At 33.3% G+C, this 14386-nt stretch overlaps 1 protein-coding gene across 11 annotated transcripts in view; it reads right to left on the reverse strand.

Annotated features, from left to right (window-relative positions):
- The window catches only part of syd (JNK-interacting protein syd), a 107573-nt gene that overhangs the window by 61204 nt on the left and 31983 nt on the right, over window positions 1–14386 (reverse strand). For 7 of the 11 annotated variants that reach the window (XR_012722359.1, XM_075308488.1, XM_075308487.1 and 4 more), the window contains one exon: window positions 13707–13727. The exons of the other annotated variants lie outside the window; for them this stretch is intronic. Coding sequence is in view for 6 of the 7 variants with exons in the window: in XM_075308488.1 (XP_075164603.1) it covers window positions 13707–13727 (21 nt within the window). In the remaining variant the exon portion in view is untranslated. The remainder of the gene's footprint in view (window positions 1–13706; window positions 13728–14386) is intronic. 11 annotated transcript variants of the gene reach the window in all.

A 14386-nucleotide genomic window follows, 5' to 3' on the forward strand; every position in this document is an offset into this window, starting at 1 on the left:
ATGTAAGATCTTAGATATATATTCTAAATGTATTCTTAAAGTCGTAATGAATAGGGAATCAAACCCCGTCTCCAGGTAAAGCATATAATTAGGAGTATTCGGCGGTAGATATAACATCTTCTTTATAAAAAATCTAAATAACTTTTCTGCGCCATCAAACTGTTGGAAACCCCAAATTTGAACGGCATAAAACATTAAAGATCTCGAACATGCTTCGAATATTTTCAGTTTATTCGCTTTAGAAATCTTTGGGTGATTCAAGTATTTAGACCATGTAGAATTATCGCCATCTTCGATTCACACAGCTTATTGTTAATATGTCTATCAAATGCCAAATTATAAGTAATGTCAACTCCAAGATATCTGTAGTGATCCACGATTTCGATACTAGTATCCCCATAGTACCAATTCAAGTCTGTAGGAGCCCTACGCCCCTTCCTAACAACTAAAATCTTCGATTTGATCAAATTAACTTTCAAGTGCCACTTCAAACAATATTTCCGAAGAGCATCAATCATATCCTGCAGACCTCGTGGAGTATCTGATAGGATAACTATATCATCTGCGTACAGTAACACTTTGACTTTAATTCCAACAACAGTGACACCGCCTGGAAGTATATCCGGGATATCATTTGTGTATAGAGGAAATAAAATTGGGCTCAAAATACATCCTTGCTTCACACCAGAATCCAAGAAGAAAAAAATTGAAAACGATTCTCCATCATGTATTCTGCTTTTTGTACCATTGTCCAACAATTGCAAAATCCGTATAATTTTGGTACTCAAACCTAGACATGATAACTTGAAAAAGAGACAGTGTCCCCGATATTAAGGACAGGAATTCTCACGTAAATTTTTCCTGGTTTGAAAAACATCACTCATTAGTTTGCGCAGACCTTAAGGTGCACACAAAAAAATTTTTTTCTGATTCAATCACCAAATTAATTGATCCAATTAATTTTTTAATTGAAATGTCTTCAATCACGAAAATGGTAGTATCAATCACAGTTTTAATTGGGCATAGAAAAAATTCTTGATTAAAAAATTAATTGATTTTTTCAGCAAATTTCAATTAATTTTTTAATTGATTTAATTAAAAATTTAATTGATGTTGATTGCAAAACTCAATTAATTTATTAATTAAAAAAGGTAACTATTTTTAATTACTTTCTGAATTGACTTACGAGTTTTTATTTGGATTAACAAATGATTGTTTGAAATACATTTTTAATTAAAAATTAAAAAAAAATCAGCACTTTTTCTAACTGAATTAGTCTTCCGAATTTGATTAAAAAGTTAATTGTATCAATTAATTTTTTAATTAAAAATTTTAAAATTTTCAATCATTGGCTTAATTAACTTAATGTTTCTATCATGATTAAAAAGTTAATTGTATCAATTAATTTATTAATTGAAAACATTTTCAACTTCAATTAACTTTTTAATTGGAAATATTTAGTCGATATTTTTTTCTGCGTGTCCAACTAAACTGGTTTTTAAAAAAGCGGTTTTGGTTTGAAGAAAATTTATTAAAAATAATTAATGCTTTTCTGCTGTTTAAGCAAATTTCATATGTTGAATGAAAAAAATTGGATTTAAAAATTGTTAAAATGTCTTTAGCACTATACGAAGTTTACGACAGGTACAATTTTAGTAAAATTTACTCATTTGAGAGACTTATGAACTCCTATACAAAGAAAAATATTTATTATTTTTTTTTTCGGTCTCACAAGGCTTCTTGTTATGAATAATGTTAACAGCTTAGACAGACATTTCTCGATTCTTAGTATTACACATTACAACCTTTTCTCGAATCACAAAGATGCAGAAACAGTCCAATGAGATAAACAAAATTTTATTTATCATAATATATTCCTCTTGTTTCTGTTTCATTTTTGATATACCATGTGAGTAAATTATTAATGTGAGAATTACAGAACATGGGTACTGTGTCGGTTTTTACAGGATGCGGCGGTTTATTGACTAACCACCCGGTTTTGGACACACCAATAGATTTACTAGCTCTGTACACACAAAAAAAAAATTCTGATTCAATCACGAAATTAATTGATCCAATTAATTTTTTAATTGAAATGTCTTCAATCACGAAAATGATAGTACACAGAAAAAAATATCACCAAAATATTTCCAATTAAAAAGTTAATTGAAGTTGAAATTTTTTTCAATTAATAAATTAATTGGTACAATTAACTTTTTAATCAAGATAGAAACGTTAAGTTAATTAAGTCAATGATTGAAAATTTTAAAATTTTTAATTAAAAAGTTAATTGATACAATAAACTTTTAATCAAATTCGGAAGACTAAATCAGTTAAAAAAGTGATTAACATTTTTTTAAATTTTTAATTTTAATTTTTTTTTTCAAACAATCAATTGTTAATCCAAATAAAAATTCTAAGCCAATTCAAAAGGTAATTGAAAATAGTTACCTTTTTTTAATTAATAAATTAATTGAGTTTTGCAATCAACATCAATTAAATTTTTAATTGAATCAATTAAAAAATTAATTGAAATTTGGTAATGACATCAATTAATTTTTTAATCAAAATTTTTTTCTATGCCCAATTAAAACTGTGATTCATACTAGGTTAGGTTAGGTTAGGTTAGGTGGCAGCCCGATGTATCAGGCTCACTTAGACTATTCAGTCCATTGTGATACCACATTGGTGAACTTCTCTCTTATCACTGAGTGCTGCCCGATTCCATGTTAAGCTCAATGACAAGGGACCTCCTTTTTATAGCCGAGTCCGAACGGCGTTCCACATTGCAGTGAAACCACTTAGAGAAGCTTTGAAACCCTCAGAAATGTCACCAGCATTACTGAGGTGGGATAATCCACCGCTGAAAAACTTTTTTTTTGGTGTTTGGTCGAAGCAGGAATCGAACCCACGACCTTGTGTATGCAAGGCGGGCATGCTAACCATTGCACCACGGTGGCTCCATACTATCATTTTCGTGATTGAAGACATTTCAATTAAAAAATTAATTGGATCAATTAATTTCGTTATTGAATCAGAAATTTTTTTTTGTGTGTACAGAGCTAGTAAATTTATTGGTGTGTCCAAAACCGGGTGGTTAGTCAATAAACCGCCGCATCCTGTAAAAACCGACACAGTACCCATGTTCTGTAATTCTCACATTAATAATTTACTCACATGGTATATCAAAAATGAAACAGAAACAAGAGGAATATATTATGATAAATAAAATTTTGTTTATCTCATTGGACTGTTTCTGCATCTTTGTGATTCGAGAAAAGGTTGTAATGTGTCAAAAATTTTTGGTTTCATTGGAAAAATTGTGTGAAAAGTGTTGCTGTAATACTAAGAATCGAGAAATGTCTGTCTAAGCTGTTAACATTATTCATAACAAGAAGCCTTGTGAGACCGAAAAAAAATTAATAAATATTTTTCTTTGTATAGGAGTTCATAAGTCTCTCAAATGAGTAAATTTTACTAAAATTGTACCTGTCGTAAACTTCGTATAGTGCTAAAGACATTTTAACAATTTTTAAATCCAATTTTTTTCATTCAACATATGAAATTTGCTTAAACAGCAGAAAAGCATTAATTATTTTTAATAAATTTTCTTCAAACCAAAACCGCTTTTTTAAAAACCAGTTTATTTGGACACCTTAAGGTCTGCGCAAACTAATGAGTGATGTTTTTCAAACCAGAAAAAATTTACGTGAGAATTCCTGTGCTTAATATCGGGGACACTGTCTCTTTTTCAAGTTATCATGTCTAGGTTTGAGTACCAAAATTATACGGATTTTGCAATTGTTGTACAATGGTACAAAAAGCAGAATACATGATGGAGAATCGTTTTCAATTTTTTTCTTCTTGGATTCTGGTGTGAAGCAAGGATGTATTTTGAGCCCAATTTTATTTTCTCTATACACAAATGATATCCCGGATATACTTCCAGGCGGTGTCACTGTTGCTGGAATTAACGTCAAAGTGTTACTGTACGCAGATGATATAGTTATCCTATCAGATACTCCACGAGGTCTGCAGGATATGATTGATACTCTTCGGGAATATTGTTTGAAGTGGCACTTGAAACTTAATTTGATCAAATCGAAGATTTTAGTTTTTAGGAAGGGGCGTAGGGCTCCTGCAGACTTGAATTGGTATTATGGGGATACTAGTATCGAAATCGTGGATCACTACAGATACCTTGGAGTTGACATTACTTATAATTTGGCATTTGATAGATATATTAACAATAAGCTGTGTGAATCGAAGATGGCAATAACTTCAACATGGTCTAAATACTTGAATCACCCAAAGATTTCTAAAGCGAATAAACTGAAAATATTCGAAGCATGTTCGAGATCTTTAATGTTTTATGCCGTTCAAATTTGGGGTTTCCAACAGTTTGATGGCGCAGAAAAGTTATTTAGATTTTTTATAAAGAAGATGTTATATCTACCGCCGAATACTCCTAATTATATGCTTTACCTGGAGACGGGGTTTGATTCCCTATTCATTACGACTTTAAGAATGCATTTAGAATATATATCTAAGATCTTATATCTAGGCTCTCATCGCCTACCTCGCATACTAGCGGAAAGGATGATAGAATTGGGTGAATATTGGGCAGGAAAATGGTTAGATATATGTAATTCCTTTCGAAATGAATTGGATGATAGAATGCCACTATGTATGCACTCGAGTGTCATTATAGAAAAACTAAAGATAGAGGAACGCAATGCTTTTTATATGAATGCTCTTAATTCGCAATCTCATGACCTTTATCCGAAGTTGGAGTATAATGATATACCAACACTCACAGAAAATTTATCCTCTCGTGCAACGAGTTTAATTGTAAAAGCTAGAGGAGGTTTGCTGGAGTTAAACTCTCGTTCCTTCAGAAGTGTGTTAGATGGTATGTGTAGCATGTGTAATATGAATGCGAAGGAAAACACATTTCACTTTTTAGGCATATGTCCAATTTATCGCGGATTTAGAATGTCTTATTTTGGTAAAACGTCTTTAAATGAAAACGAAGTTATTAATATATTAAATGGCACGAACTTTTCAATACTATACAACTACTTAGAATCTTGCATAAAATATAGGAAATTAATCTTGAATGAATTCAACGTTTAAAAGAATATGTCCATTAAACAGAATTATAATTAAGTAATATGACATACAGCGGAACTGCTACGTCATATATAGATTAACTTAAAAATTTATATGTATTTTAAGAATTATGAATTGTTAATCTATTAATAAATAATAATAAAAAATAATAATAATATCGGGGACACTGTCGAGTGATGTAAGCACCGTTTCGATTACCCAAAAGCTAAAAGTCGCACAAAACAAACTGAGTGAAAATTTTAGAATAAGGCTGGAACCTCTATGTATGGGTCTTACACGAGTTGACTCAAAATACTGATGGATCACTTACGACAATGTCAAATGAAAACGGTCGATATATTTTTTAGTATAAACGCAGATATAAAAATTTAATTCAAATATTTCCTTAAAGCAGCAAATTTATGATATGGCACAAAAGCAACTTAAAAGTCTGCATCTGTTTCATCATTTGTTATTATTATTATTACTTTGGTTGATGGTAAAACAAACCATGCATTCAATTGAAGTTTCTGAGTTTAATGGCTATGAAATACCTTACATTTATTGTCAATTGCAAAACTAAGAGGCAAAATGGTAGAAAAAAGATAGACATGTATGTTAAGGTGCAGATGATACTATAGATGGCATAAATAGTTAGTAAAAATAGATATTACTCTAGAATAGTTATATTATCTTTATCAGACCACATTAACTAAAATTGATATTGCAATTTATGCCAAAGATTATACCATATATACCATAGCTCATATTTCGAATCATTTTTTAACTACTGCTATTTGTGTATGTATCAATTGCCAGGTTCACAGACTATTCAGTCCATTGTAATACTGCAGGTGGTGAACTTCTCTGTTTGCTCTTGAAACATTTTTGAGGTGATCATATTCCTTCGCTGGGTGTACGTTCTACCGCCCCATATTAGATGAATACTGAACAGCTCAGCCATCTCGTTGAGATATTTGCCACAATCGATGGCCGTCTTTAAGTAAAGGAACACAGATTCTAATAAATTTATTACAAATTGACTGTATTGGAAATATGTATTGTAGGAATATTTCAGCTTATCCTATCTACTACCTCTTTTATTGTTAATATTTCAGCTTGAACAAATACTACACTAAATATCTAATTTATGTGTGAATTCTAGATTTTTACATTTACACTGAAAAAAATAGTGAACCCACCAGGAACACAAATGTGGGTTAATTTTAGAAAATTAAGATAAATTTTAGAAAATTTTAGCTAAATAGTATTTCAAACGCTGACACCACGCCGATATCACAATAATATTTTTCGATAAATTCAAGAAAAAAATTGAGTTCAAAATTGCAAGAATGTCCTTAGTGCCATTGGAAGTTCAAGATAGGCGCATTTGTAGTAAAATTTACAAATTTAAAGAAATAATGAACTACTTTGTGAGAAATACGAATTTAGTAAATCATTTTGCTTCATTTGTGTATAATTTTTTCTAGTTTTCTAGTTCACTTAACTAACGTATGCAAAAAATTATTCGAGTAAAGGAAACTTTCTCAAAACATAATAATGCCTTAAACTATAATAGAAGTCAATTGGTTTTGTGAAATAGAGGGTTCACTTTTTTTTGCAAAAAGTGCAAAAAAAAATTTACTTGGATCCAAAGATTTTAACGTTAAGTATTTTGGTATTGATACCGAGCCAAAGTTGCGGTTTCTCTAAAAGTAAGACAAATTTGAAAATGTAAATCTACACAGACGAAAAAGACTGTTTTTCATATGTCTGGGTGTAAAAATTATATGTTTGGAACTCAAATTTTTTAACACAATATTTTTAAGTGCAAGCATATAATGTTCATAAACTAGCATAACATGTTTGAGACATATATGTTAATATGTTAGAACATAATATGTTTGGGACATAAAATGTTTCTAAATATAATATGCTTGGATGCAAACATATAGTAACCCGAATTATGCTGTAATTATTTTTTCGAATTTTGAAATGAAATGGTATGTTTATCAGCGATCAACACGAGAACATTTAATCAAGGTCTAATGTATGTTACCATATGGTCACGCTAGTACAGCACGGGTTAATTTTGAAATAGCCTATACACATATGTGTGTTTAGAAAGAGAGCCCTAGAGAGTATGCTGCAAGTAAAATAATGGAAGTAACCAATTGGTGCCTTAAAAATATATATACACAAAGAAAATTTCATTAAAATTTTTTTCTACCTGTGTATTCCTGAGGTGAAACGTAATATGTTTTAATAAAGGGTGATACGGTCAAAATTTGGTCAAGGGAAAACGCGTGTAAATCGGTGAAATCGTTTATTTAAAAAATCAAATTAAATTTCTTTTTCAAGTTCAATTAGTATAAAATTCAGGAAAAATATTCAGTTAGGCTTTCGCTTTTCCAAATCCGAATTGCCGGGCCTCACGCTTGACACCTGCCATCAGATTTTGTACAGCCACCTTGCCCACCTTCTTCGCCGCAGAAAGCCATTTTGCCTTGAACTGCTGCTCGTCCTTAGCAGTTTTTTGGTCTTCTTTAGGTTCCGCTTGACAATAGCCCAGTATTTCTCAATTGGGCGGAGCTCTGGCGTGTTGGGAGGGTTCTTGTCCTTGGGAACCACCTGCACGTTGTTGGTGGCGTACCACTCCATGGCCTTTTTACCGTAATGGCAAGATGCCAAATCCGGCCAAAACAGTACGGAACAACCGTGTTTCTTCAGGAAAGGCAGCAGACGTTTATTCAAACACTCTTTCACGTAAATTTCTTGGTTGACAGTCCCGGAAGCTATGAAAATGCTGCTTTTCAAGCCACAGGTACAGATGGCTTGCCAAACCAGATATTTCTTTGCGAACTTTGACAGTTTTATGTGCTTGAAAATATCTGCTATCTTTCCCCTTCCTTTTTCCGCATAAAACTCCTGTCCCGGAAGCTGCTTGTAGTCGGCTTTGACGTAGGTTTCGTCGTCCATTATCACGCAGTCAAACTTCGTCAGCATCGTCGTGTACAGCCTCCGGGATCGCGCTTTGGCCGTCGTATTTTGTTTATCATCGCGATTTGGAGTCACTACCTTCTTGTAAGTCGATAGTCCGGCTCGTTTTTTGGCTCTATGCACGGTTGTAGACGATACACCCAGCTTATTTGCGGCATCTCGGAGAGAGAGGTTAGGGTTTCGCTTGAAACTACCGGCAACTCTCTTTGTCGTCTCAGCGGCTTCCGGTTTTCGATTTCCCCCCGATCCAGACTTCCTGTCTGTCGACAAACGTTCCCCAAACACTTTAATTACATTTGTAACGGTTGATTTGGCAACTTTTAGCGATTTTGCCAGCTTTGCGTGCGAGTAGCTCGGATTTTCGCAGTGCGCGAGCAAAATTTTGATACGCTGCTCTTCTTGCTTGGAAGGCATTTTGACAACTGAAGAGTGAATTCCAAAATCAAAATAGGAGCAACATTCTACACACACACACCTTCAAAATGAGGGGTGTTCAGGTTTTTTAAATGCAAAATTGAAAGAAATACGTCAAATTTATATTGACCAAATTTTGACCGTATCACCCATTAATACAAACAATATTTTTTTGGACCAACACTGAAAATATATATGCTTGAAGCAAAATGTGTTTGGGGCATATATTACAGAAGCGATTTTGTTTGAGGGTGTAGCATTAAATCTAGGTTCTAAACAGTATTGAAACCATCTTAAGGTTGCTACAATTTTTGAAGCGCTCGTTTGACAGCTGACAGATTCATTTACAGTCTATTTCTGATATCCGAACGAAAGCAATTGCGAACGAACGGCATTCACTCAATTTCGTCTAGATTTGGGTTTCTCTAACTTCCTTTCGTTCGTTCGCATGCCTTACGTTACTGTTAATTGCTAACATTACCAGATCTCAATTAGTTCGACAAAATGCGAACGAATCGAGTTAGAGAAACCCAATTTTAGAGATTACTTTACGTCTACTTTCGTTTCGATTTTCGTTTAGATACCCCTTAGAAAACCAAATTCAGCTGTTTTTCGTTTTGTTTGCGAACGAAGACTAGAATTCGGATAGCAGAAATAGGCTGTTAATTCTTTACAAGCTTATAAAGGCATATTGATGCATTGCATTCAGAATAAAGTTATTCGTTCATTCAAGCGTTATGTTGTGATTGCTTTATATTTGACTGGAAAACCACAAGTTAGAGCCCTCCAGCATTCAAATGTGAATAAATCTTTTTTTTTCTGGTGCCATTACTCGTTGCCGTGAAACTAATAGTGTTGCATCGCGTCAAAAAAAAATGATTGAAAAACAGGTAACAAATCCACGCCGCAATGGTGGAAAATTTGCTTGTAAGCTGAATCGATGCAAAACATATTGAAAAATAAGCTTGGACTAAAGTCATTGAAGTTCTAAAAGAGGAAAGAGGCAAAAGAGATCAGCTGAGAATACACCTTCGATTGGCCACCAGAACTTCCCGCTCATATTTTTCGTCCGTGGGATCAAAATAAATGCCGAATAAAGATAGTACTGAAGTCCTGAGCAGACAAAAATTTCTGCCGCAGACCCTACACCCTCAAAAAAAACGCTTCTCTAACATATGTTCCAAACATATTTTGCAGGTAGCACATATAAATATTATTGGATATTGTCGAGACATTATTATTTTTGTCTTATTTGAACATATTATATGTTTGGAAGCATTTTGAGCCCAAAAAATTATATGCTTGGAAGAATTTTCTCCCCAAGAAGATTGTGCTCATTCCCTCACATAATTTTCACTTTCACGAAATTTTTAGTTCTTGGCACCTTTTTCTGTAATACAAATAATGTTGAAGAAATTATTCAACTTTTTATATTTTTTTTTTTAATTTTACCTTTCGCCTGGACGGAGAATCGAACCGGGAACCATGCAATTTGTAAGCCAACACACTACCACTGGACTACGTAGCTGTTATAGTCACCAATAGACAATTATCGTTATAAGTTACATTTATATAGCATAGTTTGAAGCGCCCACGAGCCCATGCAAACATAACATTATTTAACAGAAATATACATTTGTTGACCACGTGGAGCAGTGGTTAGCATACGTTCCGATTTCTTTTAACGAACCACGAAAAAAAATTGTGCCCATAATGCCAAAATGATAAACAAAACACATGTACATAAAATGCTGCTCTCAAGACGAAAACACACGTTGTTTTTTTTTTCAAATGTCTATTCTCTTGGTTCCGAATGTCTATTCTCTTTACTCCGAATACTCATTCTAATAGTCAAATTAAATAATATTTAGACTTAAGCATATCAAATCTTTGGCCTTAAACAGTTTTCCGAAACAACATACAAGCGGTTTCACAGAAATTGCTCTCTTTTCATTCTCTCGCTGTGTTATGTTGATATCTTTCGTCAACCCTCCCGGTTTCCATCTCTATTTCTTTCTCTATACTCTCTCTCTCTCTCTCTCTTTCTCTCTCTGTCGCTCTCTGAATAAAATATCACAACATATATGTTTACTCGAAATTTGTAAATTTATATATGTTTACATTCACACATATTATTTTTATAAAACATTCATGTCCCAAACATAATATATTCTAACATATTAACATATGTGTCCCAAACATTTAGTTTTAGTTTAGGAACATTACATGTTTGCACTTAAATATATTGTGTTTAAAAATTGTGCCCGAAACTCATTTTGTTTATATCGGAACATATGAAAAAAATAGTTTTCTAACAGTGTAGATATTCCAGCAAGACTTAGCACACTCGCCAATCCTCAGCCAAGAATAATTAGAACAGGAGGTTCCACTCTTCATTTCTATCGCACAATGGCGACCAAAATTCACGGATATCACAGGGATGATAAATGGTGTTGACGAAAAAGTACTAAAAATGTATTAAAAAGGTACTTTACGAAGGCAAAAGGTGCAAAATTACATAATATCAAATTTAAAGACTATTGTAAAGGGTGATTTGTTAAGAGCTTGATAACTTTTTTTAAAAAAAAAACGCATAAAATTTGCAAAATCTCATCGGTTCTTTATTTGAAACGTTAGATTGGTCCATGACATTTACTTTTTGAAGATAATTTCATTTAAATGTTGACCGCGGCTGCGTCTTAGGTGGTCCATTCGGAAAGTCCAATTTTGGGCAACTTTTTCGAGCATTTCGGCCGGAATAGCCCGAATTTCTTCGGAAATGTTGTCTTCCAAAGCTGGAATAGTTGCTGGCTTATTTCTGTAGACTTTAGACTTGACGTAGCCCCACAAAAAATAGTCTAAAGGCGTCAAATCGCATGATCTTGGTGGCCAACTTACCGGTCCATTTCTTGAGATGAATTGTTCTCCGAAGTTTTCCCTCAAAATGGCCATAGAATCGCGAGCTGTGTGGCATGTAGCGCCATCTTGTTGAAACCACATGTCAACCAAGTTCAGTTCTTCCATTTTTGGCAACAAAAAGTTTGTTAGCATCGAACGATAGCGATCGCCATTCACCGTAACGTTGCGTCCAACAGCATCTTTGAAAAAATACGGTCCAATGATTCCACCAGCGTACAAACCACACCAAGGTTAGGTTAGGTTAGGTGGCAGCCCGATGTATCAGGCTCACTTAGACTATTCAGTCCATTGTGATACCACATTGGTGAACTTCTCTCTTATCACTGAGTGCTGCCCGATTCCATGTTAAGCTCAATGACAAGGGACCTCCTTTTTATAGCCGAGTCCGAACGGCGTTCCACATTGCAGTGAAACCACTTAGAGAAGCTTTTGAAAACCCTCAGAAATGTCACCAGCATTACTGAGGTGGGATAATCCACCGCTGAAAAACTTTTTGGTGTTCGGTCGAAGCAGGAATCGAACCCACGACCTTGTGTATGCAAGGCGGGCATGCTAACCATTGCACCACGGTGGCTCCCAAACCACACCAAACAGTGCATTTTTCGGGATGCATGGGCAGTTCTTGAACGGCTTCTGGTTGCTCTTCACTCCAAATGCGGCAATTTTGCTTATTTACGTAGCCATTCAACCAGAAATGAGCCTCATCGCTGAACAAAATTTGTCGATAAAAAAGCGGATTTTCTGCCAACTTTTCTAGGGCCCATTCACTGAAAATTCGACGTTGTGGCTCGTTAGTAAGTCTATTCATGATGAAATGTCAAAGCATACTGAGCATCTTTCTCTTTGACACCATGTCTGAAATCCCACGTGATCTGTCAAATACTAATGCATGAAAATCCTAACCTCAAAAGAATCACCCTTTATACATTTAAAGACTATTGTAAAGTATACGTACATTTAAATCTGGACCGATTTGGACATTTTTTTTTAGTTTTTCTAAAAAAAAAACTATAGAAAATTTTGGCAAAATTTTATTCCCATAGAAAATTTTGTCAAAATTTTATTTCTATAGCAAAAAATTTATTCTTATAGAACATTTTTTATTTTTTTTATTTCTATAGAAAATTTTGTCAAAATTTTATTTCCATAGATGATTCTGTCAAAATTTTATTTCTATGGAGAATTTTGTCAAAAGTTTATTTCTATTGTATATGTATGATGAAGTACCTCTTTGCACAATCTACCAAAATCAAGAATTCTACCAATCTACAAAATAGTAAAAAATGTACCATTTTTTTTAGAATTCTAACAACTGTGGCAACCGGTACAGGGGCCACCTCTAAGCATTATTGCTAACGGCATCTTATGAGCGTTTCAAATATATACACTTTCTTGTAATTCTCTATTCCTCAGTGTGGCAAAAAAAAATCACATTTTACGTTTCACATTTGCGAACGAATGTGGTATAGACAATATTCCTCTGAAAAGTGCTGAGATCCTGTAATAAAAACTAAAATATCCTCATTTTGGAATATGTTTATTTCTTCAATGTCCGCTATTTATAATTTTTAGGGTTGAGTTGATATCTGAGAAACGTTCACATTTAGGGCAAAATAGCTCTATATAGAGTAATTGTGATGAAAAAGTACCAAATGGCTCGCGGTCGTGCCACGGTGCTTTTGGCAGTCGAAATGTATCACAAAAAGCACAAAAGTGTCAACTTTATCAACTCTGGAATATCAATCCGTTGGACATTTGCTCCTGAGACATTTTGAGTTTCGACCATCTCAAGACAATGTTTCACTGAGAATGAGCCCAAAATACCGTAGAATCACTTTCATGCAGCGTGTGATGGCTTTGTAGTCCGATTGAAGGCCGTAATTCGAGCATAAGATAGCCAATTCGGACAAATGTAAACTGATTCTCAAAATTAGATGTTATCTCCGACATTTTTTGCATTTGTTTCATTAAAATCGTATTCTTCAAATATGTTCACCACAAACATTTTTATTTTTCGCATGCAGTGCAAAACATCACTTAAACAACACAAATTAGTAAGTAAAGTGCAAGACAAACAACTAAAACATAAACATTTCTACATTACCGTTTCAGCCATTACAAAACTTCAACAACATTCAATATTCGAGACACCATAAATTCAAAAATAATAATGGTTAAAAAAATTAAATGAAGAACTATTAAAAGCTAATTAACGAAAAAATTTTGTTGCAACAATTAACCAAAACAAATGCAAAACTCACGATGCTGACAACCTCTTCGCTCTGAAAATAAAACAAAAGAAAAAACAAATACAAAATAATAAAAATTACAGAAAAAACAATAAGAAAAATGAGAAAAGACAATGTACTTCAAAAATAAAGACAATATAGTAAATGCAAACAGATAATAATAAACAAATATTTGATGTGCCTTAGTCCTCCTCGTATTAATGTAAAATTTAAAACCAATGAATTGATCTCATTCTTATTATAGTACATTAACTTTTCATCAACTATTATTCTTTGTTTTACATTTAGGGCATCTTTATAAAGTGACACAGTTTTACAAACACATCGAACTTGATTTCAATTTAATCTCAGAACTAGTAATGTCTTATTTGAATATTTGACACGCAGAGAATTCATACTTGAAATGGACGAAAGGAATGTTTTTCATATGTTTCGGTGTAAAATTATTTAGCACATTATTTTTAAATACATGCATATGATATACAATAAAACAGCCTTGCAAAAAAAACAGAGTTTCCAAAAATGTAGTTTGGGTCCCCAACTTGTGATCCGGAATTAGTGCAAACTTGGATCATCTCAAATGAATTTGACATGGGCTTGAAATGGGAGGGAAGTACTTCGTTTTCAGATCATTTGTATTGCTTGGAAGTTCAATTGAATGGAGAAATTTAAAAAAGAAAAAAATTATTTTT

Source organism: Haematobia irritans, chromosome 4 (genome assembly GCF_050003625.1).
Source record: "Haematobia irritans isolate KBUSLIRL chromosome 4, ASM5000362v1, whole genome shotgun sequence".
Taxonomy (NCBI): Eukaryota; Metazoa; Arthropoda; class Insecta; order Diptera; family Muscidae; genus Haematobia; species Haematobia irritans.